General features: G+C 33.0%; 1 protein-coding gene across 1 annotated transcript; it reads left to right on the top strand.

Moving 5' to 3' along the window:
* Positions 1–255: 255 nt before the first annotated feature.
* Tmem131 (Transmembrane protein 131) lies at positions 256–17,734 on the top strand. Its single transcript, XM_066402133.1, has 22 exons — positions 256–484; positions 539–594; positions 654–745; positions 795–918; positions 9,051–9,164; positions 9,366–9,488; positions 9,545–9,708; positions 9,760–10,052; positions 10,654–10,913; positions 10,970–11,146; positions 11,257–11,481; positions 11,546–11,737; positions 11,793–12,009; positions 12,071–12,321; positions 12,809–13,103; positions 13,156–13,481; positions 13,537–13,953; positions 14,358–15,046; positions 15,512–15,943; positions 16,127–16,398; positions 17,108–17,355; positions 17,407–17,734. The coding sequence occupies exons 1-22, from the start codon at positions 391–393 to the stop codon at positions 17,491–17,493; spliced, it is 5,148 nt and encodes a 1,715-aa protein (XP_066258230.1). The 5' UTR covers positions 256–390; the 3' UTR covers positions 17,494–17,734.
* Positions 17,735–20,363: the final 2,629 nt, after the last annotated feature.

Raw genomic sequence — 20,363 nt, 5'->3', positions numbered from 1 at the left:
ATTTAGCTCATTCTTCTAAAACATATTTATCCTTCTCTGTTGAAGATTAAAGCAAGAGAGATATTATGCATCAGAACGTTATCAACAAGTCAAATTATCATAATGAAATTGCAGCTATCATCATGTCAAATGTCTGTCACTGACATTTAAATTGAAGTAAGGCATTGTTTCTTGTTGCGAGTGAACAGATCATGATCTTTTTTTAGTATATGTTGTTAAAGAAAGACAAAATCATATTTAACAAGTTCGCATAATTGAAATCTTTCACAGGAAAACAGCAAAAAAAGTGAAATGATGGAAGAAAATAAATCATTCAAAACCGCGATGTACCATCTTGGATCAAAATGAAAATATTAAACAATTTGATAGATAAATTAGAAAACAAGAGAAATGTTTGTGAAGAAATTCTTAATAAGTCCGTTTTGGTTCATATTAGTTCAGTTAATTAAACTCACTCATCCCACTTTCCATGACAGTGGTCATGGTAAGTTTATCTCTTAAAATAGCCCTATTATTTCATAAGGTCTATCTATTTTAGGATTTATGACCAAAAAATCTCGATACTTCGAGGACGAACTATCGCACATACATGGGGTAAGTCATCATAAAACTTTCTTTAACAGACCGAGAGGAATTATGCTGTTCCTTTGCAGGAAATTGGTTCCTTAAGATATCTCCAAAATGTTAATTCACTTACTAATCTAAACTTGCGATTCGACCCTGAATTTTTGGACTTCAGTGATAGGTGAGATTTTGCAGGAAGATTATATAGTACTTATTTGGATAAATTGAAGGTCTCTCGGCTCACCACATTCCAGGACTGTCACTCTTTTTAACACTGATGGCAATAAATCTATTGATCTCACATCTATATCAGGGAATACTGTACATTTTCATAGTTCTTTCTTTGAAGACAAAGTAAGTATATAAGTCAAGCATTAGTTAATAATTCACAATAATGAAATTGATTTTGTTAGCTACTACATATATTCCACCAAGGCTTTTAAAATTGTGGTTTATCGTCAAATACATGTGCCTAAATTCAGGGCTATACCAAACTAGTCTAGCTCTTTAGTACAACCTGCTAGGTTTCAGAGAGACTTCAAAGGAAATAATTAAATAGCAGATTTATCTTGTAGGGAAAAAGGTTTGAATTTTTAGCATTTATGTAGAAGTAGATGCAATGAATATGAAGTGATAAAATTATAAAATGAAAATTTGCAATGTACCTATTTTGCTATTTCATTAATTGCAACTGATTATTATCAATTATTACGCATAGTTGGAGATATTAAGCACTTGCTTTATTTTGTGAGTATTCATGCTCAGTTTTATTTTCTATCTACATGTAATTATTAATTGAAATGAAGGTAATGAGAAGGAAGTAGATTTGCTAGCAAATTTCCATTTAATAATTGTTCTATATACTTCATATTCATTGTATCTACTTCGGCACAAATACTAAACATTCCAAATTCAAAGGATGTGTAATGAAAAAAATTGGAATATTTCATGGTCCAAGAAGTCAAACACTGAATTGATTGAAGTTTAGATTATTGATAGGCACACACTTTCCTTAACTAACTGCATCAAAAGTTCATTAGCTCTGCATGTATTGTTTTACTGCATTAAAAATCCTGTAGCTTTAACTCCTTTTTTTATGACTACTGCAAACAGATTCTACGTAGCCTTAACAAATGGCTTCTTCTACTGGGATATGCTCTCTTTTTAGACGCCTTATCCGGTATCCCTTATATTTTGAAAATAACCTTAAAAAGGTTTTTTACATAATAACTCAATTAACAAATTAATAAAGTAAGTATATTTGGCATCGATGTTATTGTTGCCGCCGAGGATCAAGCATGGCGCTAGCATACGTTACGTGCTAAATTTACTTTATTCTTCATTATATTTGACTTTCATCTTGTCGCAGTAAATGTTAGTCTTGTTGATTAAGTGTGAGATATCGGTATATTAATAGCATAAAATATTTAAAATAGCAATAAAAGAATCTAATTACAAACGTTTCAGAATACTATTAAAAAACCTATTTATTTTTCATTGTGATAACCGAAAATATTCCTCGATTTTAGGAATTGTTTGACAGAATGGCGAAGGCAAATAATTCTTTCATCTTTTTGAGTAACTGGATAATCCTCATTCTAAAATAATTAAAATGAATTAATTGAATTGAGCTGAACAAATCAAGCTCTACAAACTTTACTACTATTGGCCCAATGCCAATTTAAAGTAATCGACCATAAATATCGCTGTAAAGCCGCTTGGTGCTCACAATCCGTTCGAAGTTTATCAATAGCAATGCCGCTGGGCTCGATCGATTTTTTGGTCTAGCTCTTGCTTAATGGAATTGAAATAATATCTGAAGCCCGTTCGACAGATCTCACTTGTTTATTGTTGTTGCTTGAATTTGTACTGAAAAAGAGAAAAAAATGATATGTGCTTTAGTCACGTGGGGCTCACTCCAAAAAGAAATGTCTTAGGTTTTTCATATTTATGACTGATATACCTGGGAGACGTACAAAAATCTTGGATTGAGCGTTGAAATTGGTCGAACAGGGATACTGTGGAAAGATCTGAAATATAACGAAATCTTCGTTTGCACATTTCGATTCTAGACGGAATCAGGCCTTATTTTAACAGTTTTGACTGTTTTGTATAACAGCACTGGAAAGAGCAACTTGAGTTCATTTTCGGATTGGAAGCGGTTCCACAAGTTGAAGTATAAAACGAGGAAAAATCAAATCTGAAAGTTGCGTGTGAAAATTTGACTTTGAGGCTACCTTCTGAGTTTTCCGTTACAGATGCAATAATGTTCCCAACTTCAAAAAATGCTTTGATGTTTTCTCTCAAAATGCCCAGAAACTGCTTTAAATTCAGATTAAAAAAGAAAAAGTCAGCAAATTTTACAATTATTTCACTCAGAAATATTTGCAAAAGCGACAAATACGCTAACAACCTGTTTTCAGAAATACTCGGGATTTTCGTAGACACCGCTATTATTGTGTAAAAAGTCAGTTGACATCATTTTTATCTAATTTTTAATTTTTGTATTTATTCGACTTGTCTGCGCATACCGCATCGCATTGTGACAAGAAATTTCTCGTAATGAAATATTGAACTGAATAGAGTAGGTAAAGTAACAAAACGTTCAACTAGTTTAGTTTCAGTGTTTCGTGTGCACAAACGGAAAAAATTACGTGAATGAACTAAAATGTTTAAAACTAAGGTGTTACTTGTGTTCTCTTGAAATTCCGGTATGTTTGTGTCGGATTTGTAGAAAAAACTATATGGTAAAAATTTGGAGTCTCCTGTATTCGTTCATAAACTCTTCAAAACATGCAACTCTACATGCGAGGTTAATAAGAATATGTTACTGGAAAATACTGGACGGCTGCATAAGATTTGAAGATTGAAATTTAGAATTTTCGGTTGAATTCCGGTAAGTTTTAAATCACATAATCATTTCAATAAAATTTTTTATTTAATAATTCCTCCAATTGATAGAACAAAGCAAATCCTGCGTTATTTTTATTATTCAGGATGGGATGACCTACACAAGCTGCAGAACCTTTGTCAGCGAAACAAGCCAAAGCACTCTATTTCGTAGTTTTTTGTGTCACCATGTCATTTTTATTATTATTAATCAGTTAGAAGTAGAATCACTCTGTAATTTACATTTTTGAAGTTAAGGAAAATGTTAATTCTCAATTATTGTATTTTTTATTTACATAAAATATTTTTTTAATTAAAATTTTAATTTAAATAATAAAATATTTTTTCATATTATAAAACATTTTAATTGCAAAACTAATCACGTACTAACAACGTCATCAACAGATAAACAGGAAGTTTAGATGTGACTAAAGATCTGTAAACAACTCAAAGGAGAAAAAGATGAAAAATCTATAATCGAATTGAAATATTGAAAACAAAATCCAATTGTGCTTTCAATATTTACTCTTCTCTAATATAGAAGACATGTGACCTTAAAATTTGTTTAGTTGCTTTTTTAAATCAGTCCTCGAATACCATCTAATAAATCGGTAAAAATCTTGATGCCTCGGTCCCGAAGTTATTTCCCAGTTTTGTATGCCGTAATTATGCAAGTCAAAGAAGCTACGCAGGTAATAGCCAAAGTTTTCTACACATAAATTAGGCAGACAAATGTGTATAGACAGGGAACTGTAAGGTATGTACATACAAGAACACTCTAAGTTGAACAAACAGGCGACGATCACTTGATAAAATTGTAAAAGTTCGCCTAAATAATCTGTCCCTGGCAAAATGGCAGTAATGGTAGACTGGTTTCTGCGCGTTAAAAAATATTACTAAAAATTGTAAGAATTGAAATCAAACGGTAGTCACCTGATCAAATCTCCCGTATTAAGAACTGGGACGACATGTGCAAGTTTCAGCCAGTCTGGGAACGATTAAAACCATATTCACATACTTATTATTCTTGCAATAGGAATGACCAATAGGTTTTTCAAATGTTATTAAAAAATTCACATTGAGACTTGAACAATACTCATTTTGACTATTTTTCACACTCGAGACAATGTCTCTGACTTCATTAAAAGTTACTGGTTTAAATATATCGGGTCATACAGTCAGTCACAAAAGTCTACATACACCCTGTAAATTATATATAAGTAATAAAGTAATAAATGTATTTTTTTTGTTAATTTTATAACATTAATACTCTAGTAACAATACATAAATATAACAACAAATATTATTTATTTACATTCCAATTTAAATAAAAAATAGAAATCAAGAATTTCTAGCCCACAAAAGTCTATATACACTTCAAAACAATTTTGTTAACATTTTTTTTACGGTGTCAATTCCTTCAAAGATAAAATTTTATTTTAAATTAGTGCGAAATCAAAACTCTCTAGTGTTCTATTTGTTTAAAAATTTTATACATAAAATTATGGGAAGAATAGAAACACCAACAGCGATTCGAAATTTAATAATTAAACTTAGAAATCAAAGAAAGTCTTACAATGCAATAGCAACCACCGTAAGTTTATCTCACAATACTATTCAAACAATCATTAAAAACTATAATAATCGAGAAAATACGAACAATAAAGCAAGATCTGGCCGTCCAAGACAATTAAATGAAAGAGATGTGCGATCACTTTTAAAAAAATTCTTTAGAACCCAAAACAAGTGCTCCAAAACTTGCTATAGAGATTGAAAATGATACCGGAAAGACTATTAGTTCTGAAACAGTAAGACGTATACTGCGATCAAATAATTATCATGGAAAAACACCAAGAAGAAAACCACTAATATCTGCAGCAAATAGATAGAAAAGACTAGATTTTGCTAATAATCACTTAAACAAAAACTTCGAGTTTTGGAAAACCGTGCTATTTACCAATGAAAGTAAATTCAATATTTTTGGATGTGATGGAGAAGGTAAAGTATGGAGAAAAGTGAATGAAGAGCTCAAATTTAAAAATTTAGTGTTAACTGTTAAATATGGAGGAGGTAACGTCATGGTTTGAGGTTCAATTGACTGAAGTTGGAAAATTGGTTTTTATTGATAGGACCATGAACCATCTACAATATTTAAAAATGTTGCAAGACAATTTGATTCCATCAGTTAATAAATTGCAACTTGGTGATCGTTGGATATTCCAACAAGACAACGATCCCAAGCATATAGCTCGGGTTGTTCGAGAATGGATCTTATATAGTGTACCTAAACAATTACACACACCTCCTCTGTTACCTGATTTGAACCCTATAGAATATCTATGGGACGAATTAAAAAAAAAGATTAAAAGATTAAAAATAACTAACAAAGAAACATTAAAAAGCGCTTTACAAACTTCGTGGACAGAAATACTCTCTGATGTCACAGAAAATTTAGTTATATCAATGCCAAGACAGCTTCAAGCAGTGCTTGACTCAAATGAAGGACCAACCAAATATTAAGTACAAACTAATAGATAAATTACATCTAAAAGTGTATGTAAACTTTTGTGGGCTAAAAATTCTTTATTTTTAACTTTTATTTAAACTGGAATGTAAATAAATAATAATTTTTGTTATATTTATGTATTGTTACTAGAGTATTATTGTTGTATAATTAACAAAAGAAAATAGTTTCATTACTTTATTAGTTATATCCAATTTACAGGGTGTATGTAGACTTTTGTGAATAACTGCATATTGGAGTCAACATTTGTAAAGATGTTGTTGTTAAGTAGATTTTCCATCTTTTTTGCAAAAAATTGTTATTTCTTATAACCATCCAAGGAGCTTTTGCCCTGTTCTTGGCGTCACGGATGAAATTACTATTAATAATTTGTTTTTTTATTTCCATATATTTCACGAAAGTTTTCCAGTTGCTCACCACTAGATAGTTGTGAGTCTGATCTATGAATATGAGTCAGCAATATAAGTAAATCTCCGTCGTTTGATAGTTCATCATCAAGCCAAAGCATTCTGCTGCACCCCGTAAGTGAAATGCGATTCACAGAAAACCAAACTATAGCTTCAACAGTTTTGTATACTTTTAGATCTTCACAAGTAATTGTTTTATATGCTACTCTGAATATGCTCATATATATTTTTGACTGCGATTTAAGGGTAAATTAGTAAGAAATTAGTTTTCTAGATATGATTATTTTTTTCTGGTTGGTAGTACGTACATTTTTCAAGCCGTAAGATCCAAACAGATTAAAGAATCACTAAAATATTCACGTGAAAATGAACATTGAAATCTATTATAATTATTATTCACTTAATCATTTCAAAATTTTGTAAAAGAGCATTAGTTTTACTAAGAAATTCGTTGAAGTTACCTGCCAGAGATCGATAGATGGAAGATTTTAATGGTGTTGATTAGTATATCTGCGCACACAAAAACAATTTAAGAAAAAACATCTCTACGACATCCAATGTCTGTGCCGTTAGCCAGCCATTCCTTTCCATTTCTGCTTCAAATAACTTTTTTCACAGAACAAATTGGAAATACATTATTTTAATGTCTATTGTCGGAGAACCTAAAATGGGGGTCAATCTATGTTTATCTGTTTTGAAAAAGATTCTCATTTATTGTTAATGATACAGTAAATTCGGAAGACATTTTTCGAAAACGGTAAGAGATAGATATAGGTTATTTACATGTTAATTACCTAGAATTTAATATAGAAATTAATCCAAAAACTAGCTAATGTGCAAGGTGTTCTATTTGAAACAAGGAAATTGATTTCAATTGCGGTGAAACCAAAAACGGAAATTAGGGATCCCTACGTGTACTTTGTGTGTATCATGTTATTATTTTCATACCTAATATTTCAAGATCCCAACTCTTTTTATACCGAAATAAACCTTCGTGAATTGTTCATGTATTACCTGGTATAGGTATACAAGGTATCGTAACTCGCACTTACGGCAATTTAACCACGTATTCTATACCGAAAAACAATGCTAGTCTGCTATGTACATTATATTCGAAAAATTTTTCGTCAGAAAAATACCATGGCACATTAAGTTTTTCCATAAAAGGTGGCTGATGAGCCAGTTTAAAAAGAGCGCTAAAACGGTTTTCTAATTTTCACTTAAAAACAATCGGTTATACAAAAAAAGCAAAAGAGAGTTTTTTTGTTCTCATTTAAGTAACGAATTCAACACTGATTTTTATTCTATGGAAAAGGAATGTTATATTAATTTTCTTTGAGAGGACACCACTGGCAAAACTAAAAATATGTTTTTCGAGACACCCTGTGTTTATACTATTACTAATAATGTTTTATTTTTTTCAAGTAAACATTTTAACACATCAATTTTAGTCACATCTAGTTAGATTATTGTGTACAAACTAATAAATACGACAAAACGTTCTAAACATTTTTTTGGGACATTGGCGACTGATTTTTCATAGTTTTTATTCATTAATGGTTTAATGATTTAATCCGTGTTTTCGCGCTAATACGGTTTGAAGTGGTTAAAAATATCGTATTTTTGTGTGAACTCAAGACGTAATATGTGACTGTGTTTATACGATTTTCAAAAACTTCCAGGACATATACTTAAAGAAAATTGGAACAAAATTAATGTAAATTGTTAATTCAATGTGTCGTTTTCAGAACTTTAGAAGATTTTTGAAAAAAACTCTGAAATGGAGATGTTTTCACTTGTATAAATAATGGGCAGGGGCCGAATTTGACAAGTAAGGTTTTCTAACATCAATATCATCTATATTACTATCAGCTATCAAATTTTACAAGGAATATTTCTAATTTCAATCATTCAGCCAATTTCTCAAAAATTTAGGACATGTCTATTAAAATTTGACGTTTACTGAAGTTCTAACCTCACTTGTTTATCAAATTCAGCAGCTGCCACTTCCTTTGATTTATATAGGGGTGAAAGAAAAATGCATTCCATGGCGAGTCAAGATTTACATATAAATTCTAATAATAATATGTAAAAGGTGATCAAAAAGTATGAAAAAGTCTAATTATTTGTGGCAATCATAAAGCTAGCTTCATAAAATTTGATATACAATATTTAATATGTACATAGAATGCTTTTTTTATTTGAATTCCTGCTATTTACTACACCCCGATGCGAAAGTGGCCAAACTAAAATTACAAAATTAGTGAGAAAAAATATTTTATGGAGCTAAATTGAAGTATTAATACATTTATTAAAATATGATAATTATGGGATTATGTGACCTATATGGCTAATGTGAAGAATAGGTACTATCAGATGGATTTTTGGAATATCTTGACTTGGCAATTATTTTTTTGTATTTAGACAGGTTAGATTTTGTTAACTACAAGAATACCTCGATTTGTTCAAAGTACCATATCTGATAATTTAGTCATGGTGACTGATGCAGAATATTTTTTTACCTCTGCATACCAAATTTCATCCATCTATAACCCTCAATCACCATAGATAACTAGTCATTTCCATATTTTTTGAACATCTTGTATACATAATCATTGTGGCATTACGTGACGGCTCAATTCGATCATTCATATATTATTTTTTAGCAAATACCACCAAATGGAAATACGTCATTTAAAGTGGTCTACTTAGGACGGCAAGAAGGCCCTGTTGAAAGCTCGTTATTCTTACATACTTCAAATGGCTTTGTTAAGTACAATGTAAGCTATTTTTGTCTAATTTAGGTTCGGTAAAATGAATGCACGAAGATGATTGCAGAAAGATCAACTAATAATTAAAAAGAAAACTAATTACCAATTAAAATTATTTTTAAATAAAAAAAACTAGTACATTTTGCTGAACCTTGTATTAGCCCTTTAAGTGTTAAATTTAAATAGAACATGACTACATTCAATATTCAGGTTAAGGCTTTTGGAATCTTCAACAGCTATAGAGTAAGACCAATAGTCGGGGTGAAGTTACCTGTTAATTCTACTTTCACCCCAGTTATTTACATGCACAACCCCCACTCAGAACCAATTCAGGTATATATTCGATTAGTAAATTAAATAGGCGTTATAATCTTCACCCATTGTGGTAGATTGTTGAAATATACACCAGTGGCGGAGGTTTTCATTTAGAGCTTCCAAGTGGACAGCATGAGGGTCCTAATGATCTATGGGAAATAAACCCCCATGAAACAAAAGCAGTAATTCGGGTGCGTTTTGAGGCTAAAGTACCTCATAATCATACTGCGTACATCAGGTACGTACTTATTACTTACTGCGATAAAATATAAAAATTCCATAATATTAGGATAAAACTGCACAACCCCGAGGAGATTTTAATAGTTCCATTGGAAGTGGAAGTTACTCCCATTCAAAGCATTTTCCATCCTCAAGGTTATATAGATTTTGGAGTGGGAGGTTCGATGGACGAACCTAAAGAGGTTAATCTGTGTTTGCATAATCCAATGAAAAGGGCGGTTCGTGTTCATAGTGTGTCCACTTTATCCAAATCCATTAAGACTCATTATTACAACACTCGGATTAGTCCAATAACTGAACAGGAAAACGCATGTGTTAGTGTGGGAACTTTGACTATTGATTGTAAGTATTAATTTTTTTATATTAAGCAGTGATTTGAAAAAGATAATTAACTATATCAAATAAGTTTTGAACGATCAATACCTAGAAAATACCCTATATATTTATTTAAAAAATATTCGAACGACTTCGTTGTTTTAGGCCCAATATACTTTGTGTCTTTTAACATTTCCCATATAACTACCTTTAAAATTTCTTCCGTAAATATTTTGACAAATAACTTCATATTTTCCAAACTGGCGGCAAAATGGGTTACGTAACTAGTTGGGACATCAAAGAAGATAGGTACATTAGTAAACAGAGGGCAAGGCAAAAATTTAAAATTATCCAAGTTTTGCTCTGTATCTAAATAATTGCAACAACCATTATTTTTATTTATCCTTTGTATTTACCACGTTACGAAATGAAGATGTCTGCTTTGATTTCACAACCAGTTGCAGAATGAAATCTGTTTAGTCATCATTTTATTTTTCAAAATTTGAACAAGATTTTTTATTTATTTTTCACCAAATTACATTCATAACATTAATGTCTTTGAAATTATAATAATACATATTTATCCAATATAAATATTTTTTAATAATTGTTTTACTTTATAATGCAGGGAAGCGTGCATGGCAAGCCCAGGATTATCATGGAAAAATTATTGTTAAGTTTCGCAATGGCAAGAACCGCACCGAAATCCCATATTTCCTAACGGTACTCAAAGGCGGTCTCAGTTACGATAAAATGTCCACAATATATTTTTTAAACGAGAAAGAAATGGACACCAAAGAAAGGAAATTTCTGGTTTCAAATGAGTTTTTCCATTCTGTCAGAGTGCTCGACGTAAAGTTTCCCTTTGATATGGACACCACTTTTAAAGTAAACTATATCCATTCCGCTTTAACTAATTAAACATTGATAAGCACGCTCTTTAGGTAGAAACATTCACCCCATTGACTATAAAGGCATTTGAAAAGAAAGCCTTGTTCAATATATGGCTGAAAAGCAGCGCCAAAAAGACTGACATGCAATTGACCAGCCACATTAAAGTGCTGACTAACGTCTCTGAAATTAGTGTGCCATTGTTAAGTTATAATGGAAAGCTTCAAATTGTAAGAAATCTAAAGTTTCAACTGACACCAAACAATTCCTTATAAAAGTACAATGGAAATTGCTTGATGGCAGTTTCGTGATCGCTGAACTTTATTACATAAAATTTCAGCATTTACCATTCCCAAGCGATGATCGGTCGCTTAATGTGGGTTTGATTGGTCACAACGAAAAGATGCAATTGGTCTTTACATTGACTAATCCAAACCCAGTAGATTTATTGATACTTCAGTTGAAAACTTCTCTTCCGATGAGCGAGTTGGAACTTTGTGGTTGTGGAGTAGGTGATCATCGCAATGTTATTATGCATAATTCGTTCGGGAATCTCACCAAATGTGTACGTAATTTGCGAATTTTGTACAGGCGCAATGAATTAATTGAATGTAATTTATTCTCTCTAGGATAAAATTACTGCTCAAGGTTTTGCCGTCGTTAAGATGGCCATTAGTACTAGTGATATTGACGGTCAAATGAGGGGGGATGTACAGATTCAAACTCCTTTTGAAAACTTGTCATTGCCGGTGCACTACAAAGTGGCAGCGGGGGCGATGATTATAGACCAGGATGATTTAGTGTTCGATAATTGCTTTCCTGTTAGTTTTCTCACCGATTTCGGATACTGCAATACTAAAAGCTTTTAACTTTTAGGCAAAAACTTGTATACATCCGCTACGAATTTTCTCATCATTTTCTGAGAAAATGTCAGTGGAAAACATCCTCACATTGCCACCAGATAAAAGAGTATCTGCAGCCATAATTAGCAGCATTTTACCAAAAGTCAATAATGTTATTGGCCACATGTACTTTAATCCCGATGTAGATTGTAGTCCCGAGTGTTACACTGGATTCGTTAGCGAGGGATCGGGTAGGGGATTTCCGACAATTTTTACATTAGTCAATTTTCATGGGGCAACAATTTATTATAGCCTCTTGGCTTCGAACCATGGCCATATCAAAGCAGGTCTCAGAGTACGATATGAAATTGGTCAACACTTTCTATGGCAGGTTCCTAAATTTCACCAAAAATGGCTCTAAGACAGTGGATAACATCAACTTACGATTGGACACTACAGAAGTGAAAGGTAAAATGTTTGTCAGCAAAGTCAATTATACTTGGCCAAGTATAGTGCGTCACAATGGATTAAAGAATTCTACATTAGAGTTTCCGCTCACTCAGGTAAGTAAATCGGTCAATTTTGGTAAATAATGCAATGTCACTCTTTAAAAAATAACCAAGATTAAATATTCATATTGTCTTTCATGCTGTGGTATTCTCTTTGACATTTTGGTAAATAATTATCCAATTGTGACATGTATACACCAATCGAACATGCCAAACAAGCGCATCAATTTCAGCATTTTGCTTTACTTTTAACCATAATTCATTATAAGACATCGTAACGATCAATATTTAAACATTATAATACCAACATACAACTTACAGGCAATCAAGTACCAATTTTTCTGAAAATATTAGATTCTACTCATTAGACCAAGTTGTTAATTAATGACTTAGGTTACCCAAGCACGACTCTCAAAATGCATTTCTATCATAATAACAATAATCGAACATAAAGGGTTCCTTATGCGATAATATACGAAGGTTGCGTTTAGCCGAACCGATCTTAATCGATTAACCACTTAAAATACCGTGTATATTTTAGGTGCGCAATTCTTCATATAGGACGCTAACCTTGCACAATCCAGCTAATCACAGCCTGGTAGTTCAACTCTTGTTTGAGAACGATTATCCGCACGCAGATATGTTATATGACGGATTACCATCCAGTTTTGTTCCACCATCGAATGTTAAATATACAAGCGCCAATTGGTTTTCATTCGATAAACGTACAATGGATAATCAGCAATTTTTTTTTGTCGACAATTTGAAAGTGAACGTGTACAAACACTCTTTACCGTTTATCTTGCTGCCGGGACAATCTAAGAAGGTTTCTCTAGGTGAGTAACATTTATTCTAATTGTTTACAATGAAGCAAAGAACCGGCTTTAGAATTTACTGCTGAGGAACCTCGACCATATTCGGGCTTGCTATTGATTCGCAACAATCTTACTGTGCTGGAAATTGTAAGATTGAACGGAAAGGGCACCATTCCTCGATTCGAATTTGCGATGCTTCAACCAGGAGATTTAAAACCCCTGCACTTCGAACTGACCGAAAAACATATGCGTGCGTGCAATCAAGATCTTAACCAGAAACCTTACTTGCCAAATTTGACTGTCAAGGAAAGTTTTTTGGCAAAAAATTTAGGAGAGATCCCTGTACAAGTTACCAGTTTCTCTATTAGCGGTCATCAGTGTGAAGGTTTCGGTTTTCAGGCAAGTTTCGACGTTTTAATATCAAGCATTAAAAAAATCTAACACATTTCACCAGGTTCTGAATTGCGATCCTTTTACGTTACCTCCAAACTCTTCTCGCAGAATTGATTTGGCTTTTACGCCTGATTTAACTCTTCAAGAGGTATCCAGGGTGCTAATAATAGGCACTAGTTTGAATAGTTATGTAAACTATTCACTAAAGGCAACAGTATCACGCAATTACTGCAGACATTGTGGAGTGTTGCTGCCGAGGCCATCTTGGGAGATTTGCATGAGTTATGTGGTGAATGTGTTTCTCACGTTCATGTTATTGGTAGTCTTCGCTGTGGCCATTATGGATGCCAATTCAATTAAAGCCAAGGCGGTAGAAGTGTACTTGGCCTCCAATAATCCTTCGATGTTGCCGGTTTTGGATTTGAGGAAAGTCGGCAGGCAAGTTAGGGAGGAAATTCAATCGTCGTTAAAAGACAGTGTGAGTGTTTTGATGAATTGTTTTCTTGATGTGGTGGTTTCAATATTATATAAAAAAATGCCGTTTATGGTTTCACTTTTTGCGACTTCTTACTAGCATTGTCATTTTTTTATAAAAAAATCATTTTTTGAAATGGTATAATTTACTTTTGATTTTCTTATGAGAAAGTAATAAAATAAATATAAGCTTAAAGCATCTAGTAATTTTAAGGTTGTTCTCCAGAGCAAATCTAATATTTCCTGTCACATCCGCTTATGTTTCATTGATTTGCACCATTATAACTAAGCATTATTTATTGCATGTCTCATGTTGTACACCTACCTCTTTTTAAGCCTCATCGAATACATGTTGCTCTTAATCATCCTGTATGTTATTATAAGTAGATTCTTCTCTTGCTTACACAGACTAAAAGCGAGCCCACTCCATCACCGAAACTAGAAGATGGCAATAAATCTGAGCCCGCGATTATTCCGACCACAGGCAAAGCGAAAAGGAAACTGATTCAAAGTAATAGTATTAATGAACAAGAAAACAGCATGGATGACGATTCTGAGCGCGAGAGGGTACGGGAAACCAAAATTGCAGTAAAGAAGAAGGACATCTTATTCGAACGCCACCGGTTGAAGTCAAGAGAACGTAAAACTGAGAAAGAACTAAAACTTCTTGAAGACAAAGGAAGAAAAGATAAACACGCTCAACAGAAGGAATCCCTATTTGAGGTCAAGAAGGGCGCAGCTCCAAAAAAAACAGTCAGGACGTCTGTTACCGAAGAAGAGTCTTCTTCGACGACGACCGAGAGTAGTAGTAGCAGCGCCATTTGCGACGATAAAGAAAACCAAGCATTGTCTAGGTGGTCATCAAAACAGAAGACTGTGAATGTGTCTTCTCAAACTTTGGCAAGTGACGTAACAGCCAATCAGAAAGAGGCGCAGGATAGCAAGATTAAACACGTTAGTTTTGTGAATAGCAAGTTGAAGGTCAAACCTGTTAATACGCCCCCTTCACATGCTGAGCATGACAAGGAGAGAAAGGTTCTGGGAGATAGAAGTTCCGAGGCTAAAACGTCTTTATTTGCGCATACCGAAACAATTCGGTAAGTATTGCATACATAGAGCATTATTAAAAATCTGACTTTTCCTTTATTTTGTTTGGGGACAAAAAAATCGTCGGTTTAAACATTTTTTCGAAATAACAATTTCTGAATTTTCAATTAATTTCAACTTTTTTAATCTGACTGTGTTTGTCCCCAACGGTTTGATATCAGAAAATTCGCTAACCAACGATTGTGAGTTTGTTCATATTATGTCGATGTATGAAAGTTAGTCCAGCTGCATCAGAACTGGTACTCGAACCATCTGATAACAATAACTTTGCTGTTACCAAATGTCACAAATTATATACATTTGATGATAATATTACTCTTACTGGGAGATTCAAGTACCAGTTTTGATTCAGCTGAACTGACTATCATAGAACTGGGATTTAGTGGCATTAATGTTTTAATCACCATTATAGAACCATATGTCATTATCATATCGCAATATGTTGTCACTTACAGAGAGAAACGAAGGCGAGACGGTAAATTCAAAGACCGCAAAGATAAGTCCATATTCAGATACAAGTCCCATTCGGATCGTAAACATCAGCACACCGAATTCCCTGACACTTTGGACGAAAAAGATACAATAAAGAGCCCAACTGGTTTCTACGTGTCGCTACCTATGATCTCTGGAACGACCGCCAGTTGGTGTGAAAACCGGGCCCGATTTAGTGACGTGGTAGCTCGCAGCGAACATGTCATCGCAAACGACTCTTCTTCAACTTCACCGCGTACCTCAAACTCATTGTCAATGTACTCCGAAAGCGAACATGCGATTTTTAAACAGGAAATTAGTTCAAGTCCGTTCAAGCATAACAAGTGCTCCGGTAAGCCGACAATGTATGTTGAACCTTACAAACCAATTGATTTGGGTCCCATCGGTTCAAAACGGTAAGCTATAATTCATTTATTCACTCTTTCCTTTGGGACTAACCAAAAGCACAGCCATCTTAAAAATACTTTAGTCAATTTGTCCTGGCTTCCATCCCTTTAGTGTTCCACTTTTTTCCAGATGTACACTTTTCGTTGAAGCACTCTGTATGTAAATCATGCTCAATGTAATTAATGTTTTAGATTAGGAACACCGGACAGCCACAGTCCGGATCTCTTTACTTCGGAGGCAGTCAATTATCCTACGCAATTCCATCCAATGAACGATAAAAGTATAATAGCGGCAGTAGCCAACAGTGGATACCTCCCTAACAAAACCACATACCATGAACAAGATTCTTCATCAGAGGACGTGGGCATGGCATCAATAGACAGATGGCAGCGTCATCAGGTTTTTCGAGACCTCACAGGAAGCAGAGAGGACGCTGGCTTATTTGGAACTACTGAGTTTAAAGGTACGTCCTATTTAAAATATATAATTTTAATTTCTCCATAGAAACAGGCATGGGTCAGCGATTATCTGTGATGCCGCTTTTTATGTGAAAATGATTGTATAACGCCGATTTGTACGAAAATGATTTAAATAAAAAAATACTTTAAATTATCTCAGTAATTATGCCAAATATAAAATTATAGTTTTATTAGTTTCGATACAACAAATTTCGAATTTGTCCATTTAACAAGATTTGCTTCAAAGCCGTGAAAAAATTATTTATGCATTGCACTATGCTCGTTTAGAAACGTATCAACAGCACAAATTTTAAAGGGTTGAACTTGGCTTTCTAGGGTAAATATGTGCGTTTAATAATTTTCCCACAATTTAAAGAATTTAGAGAATAAGTAAACCAAGATCTTGTTATACGGTTAAAAGGTTTCATACTTTACAAACTCTTCAATCAACCTCAAATTATTGTTTTAAACGCAACAGTGCTAAATATGTAAAACCCCTTTATTTATGCAAATAAATAAATACTTAGAAAAATTCGGTTTTTGAATGATGAAGGCAGTCGTTACATATCGAAGTTTTACTTGTCTGCCCCGTAAACCTAACACACACAACATAAAATTAGGGGTAATTACATATTTACTAAATTTAGTACTCACATTTGTTTTTTAGTTATAATTAACTAAATTAGTATTGATTAGTCTAACCAATCTTTCAAGGACCAGATGAGTCATCATGGAGAAACGTATCCACTCGTACTACTGTCCCTGTTCAAACAGCCACCACAACAGACTACTGGTCAAACACTTTCAGTACAATTCTAAACTCAACCTCAAAAGTGGCCAACAATACTTCCTATTTATGGGGTTCGAATCCGATCTGGGAGCCGTGGCATCCTCCGGTGGGTTCACCAGTCAGACGAACTCCACCCGGTTTTGATGAACATATTCAGAAAAAGAGAACAGAGGTAAAGGGTCATTGAAATTTCAAGCATTGACGCTGTCATAAAGGTTTTTAGGAGGAACAGAAGCGGTTCCAACAGCAACAGCAGAATAATCAGTACAATCCGTTTAGATCTCCGTGGACTCAGCCGTGGGAGCACTAATCTACCGCGGCTTTCTTCTCATCTTGATGGTCGTTTTTTTTCTCGTGGAAGACTGCTACTTAAATACTCGTCTTATTTGTTTGATGTCGGTAATGAACATTTTACCTTGCTGACCTTTGATCCCATGGCAACAAAATGAGATATTTTGTTTCCGCATTTAATTTAAAAAATAACGGAGTTTTTTTTATAACGAACGGCAAATTTAAGAGGTTGTGAAATTATTTAATTTTAAACTCAATTTTCTTATTTGTTGCCAGGGAGCTTCAAACATCTCATAGTAACGTACTGTGTTGAATAAATGTTCAGAATGCAAAACGATCGTCTTTTACTGTATCATCAAAATAAACCGAACGGCGTAATCAAACCTAAAATGGAATTAGATAATCTAAAATTTTATGTTAAGGTTAAATAAACTTACTATTTGAAACCCAAGCACATTTAATCACTGATTTCGCTGGCTTAAACCGAAAAAATTTGACTAGAAATGTTCGCTACTTGGTGATTAAAGAAAACAAAGTAAAAAGATTTCTTCCATTCTTTCGACTTGAATTTGATTGTTTGTTTCAGTGTATCAAAACCAGTCTAAATTTTCTAATAGAGAATTGAAAAAGATTTTTGATAACTTTATCAATGTTCGACAGTTACAATATCTGTCAAAATAAACTGCACCGAAAATAATATTTATATTTATTTTTAGATTATACAGTGCTTTTATTTCAAAACGAATCACCCTAAATAATTCTTGAACTATGTATAATCTTAAAATATCCAAAAACACGTCAATTAAGATATTGATGGAGAAACTTTTTGAGCTTATGTCCAATCTCCTATCGGCAACCCCTTGAGCAGGGGGCAACTCGCCCTTAAAATCTTAAATGGAATGGGGGGTCAAGTGATACCTAATTTTAAAGGGCATGCCAAAACCTTTTAATTTATAAAGGTTCACCTCGTTCCATTTAACCATCTCATAACGGCGGCCACTTGAATTTTGTGATTTTTACAACGAAAAAATTATTTTATCAAATGTTCAAAATATGACTCATTATTTTTAAGACAATAAAGTATATTTACAAATTCTTTGCGAACATTGATGAAACTTTGTCTGGAAAAACCTCTGCATTTCAGTGTTATTCTGTTTTTCAGTTCTTGAATACTTTCAATTGGAGTTTTGTACACTTTAGATTTTAAGTAACCCCAAAAGAAAAAGTCGAGAGGAGTAAGATCTGGAGATTTTGCTGGCCAATCTATTGCACCTCGACGACCAATGCATTTTCTAGGAAACCGTTCATTAAGACACTTTCACGAGTCACATTTTGAACATTTGATAAACTCATTTTTTCGTTGTAAAAATCGCGAAATTCAAGTGGCCACCACATTGGAATTGTTAAACGAAATAAGGTGAAACTTCGTAGATGAAAAGATCTTGGCATACCCTTTAACATAAAATATCACTCCATTTATTTCCTTCCATTCATTCCATTTAAAATTTTAGGGGTGAGTTGCCCTCTGCTCAAGGGGTTGCTGATAGGGGATTGGACATATGCTCAAAAAGTTTCCCCGTCAACATCTCAATTAACGTGTTTTTGAACATTTTAAAACAATACATAGTTCAAGAATTATTTAGAGTGGTTTATTTTTAAATGATTTTCATTGTATATGTTCAAAATGTGCAATATAACAACGCAAGTAAGCCTCATAGTACTATTTATTATTTAATTTTTTTTTTACAAATAGCGATGGCTGGAAATAATTGAGAAATCTTTTTTTTTTAATTTTTCAACCACAGATAATATTACAGTTTATCAAAGATATTAGGGGATGTCTCGTTAAAATGTTAATAATTTTTGTGAGACTTATTTAATTTAGGCTATTATTCCGTCCAACTGCATATGAATGGCAATAAAGCTCTATTAAGATTTTCAACGAAAAGACCCATTTTCAAAACAAATGCAGAGTTATACTAAATTGATGATGAATTATTTAGAAGTCAATTATGATATATGCATGACGCATGTACAAGGTAAGTAATTTTTACATATTATTTTAACGAATTTATTTTTTTTACTATACAAATGTGATAAGTACTTATAGTTATAATGTTGGTTAAATGCAGAAATAATTTTGTTATTTAGTGCTCATTTAGACTTTAACTTTTAAATCCAAAATATGTCTAGAGATTTTAAAATTGTTTAAATATGATTAAAAAGTTTTATTATCTGTGTGAGTAAAGCAAAACGGTCTCGTCGATATAGACATTGAATGATTCCTTTTATATTTTAACTGCTACCGTTTTGCCGTTATTGGAAAAAACCTTTGCCATAGCTCCTCTATTAAAGAACCGTAGCTTCTCTAAAAGATATTTTTTAGAGCATATGTTTATAAGTGTTTTTTCTTATTTTCGATCATATAATCCACCATTTCTTTTTGGTCCACTAATTTCCAGCCACCCTGTATATGCAGTAATATATACTAACGGGTGATCATTAAGAAAATGTCGTAATTGACAGTGAACTGTAAACGTAAAGCTCATATTTTGCCCAGAAATGCGTTTTGTATATGGATTATTTTGGCATTTCGAAAACAATTCAATCATGCAAACAGTCACAAATATTTCTTTATCGTCGTATTAAAAATCTTTTATTTACGCTAGAACTGATGGTTGAGATGCAATTTCCAAATCCAACATAAAAAGTTCAGCGGCTTGCCATGTTAGTGACGCAGGTAACAAATTAATTTTATGATGATGTTGGAAAACATGCTCAAGTCTTTGCGTAAAGAAAATAATACTCCCTGTGTCCCATATTATGGTATATATTTCTGTTTTTATTTTGTCCCAAATTATGGTATACAAAACAAATTAATTCATATTT

This window comes from Euwallacea similis, chromosome 24 (assembly GCF_039881205.1).
Source record: "Euwallacea similis isolate ESF13 chromosome 24, ESF131.1, whole genome shotgun sequence".
NCBI lineage: Eukaryota > Metazoa > Arthropoda > Insecta > Coleoptera > Curculionidae > Euwallacea > Euwallacea similis.
The sequence above is the reverse complement of the archived record's forward strand: the minus strand, read 5'-3'. Positions and strand labels throughout refer to the sequence as shown.

Bases quoted from the DNA above. Each gene is read 5' to 3' on its own strand.
- Tmem131 (XM_066402133.1), top strand. From the start codon at position 391: ATGTTTGTGAAGAAATTCTTAATAAGTCCGTTTTGGTTCATATTAGTT. The intron at 12,010-12,070 runs GTAGGGGATTTC...AATTTATTATAG, and splicing joins ATTCGTTAGCGAGGGATCGG to CCTCTTGGCTTCGAACCATG. The intron at 13,954-14,357 runs GTGAGTGTTTTG...TTGCTTACACAG, and splicing joins AATCGTCGTTAAAAGACAGT to ACTAAAAGCGAGCCCACTCC.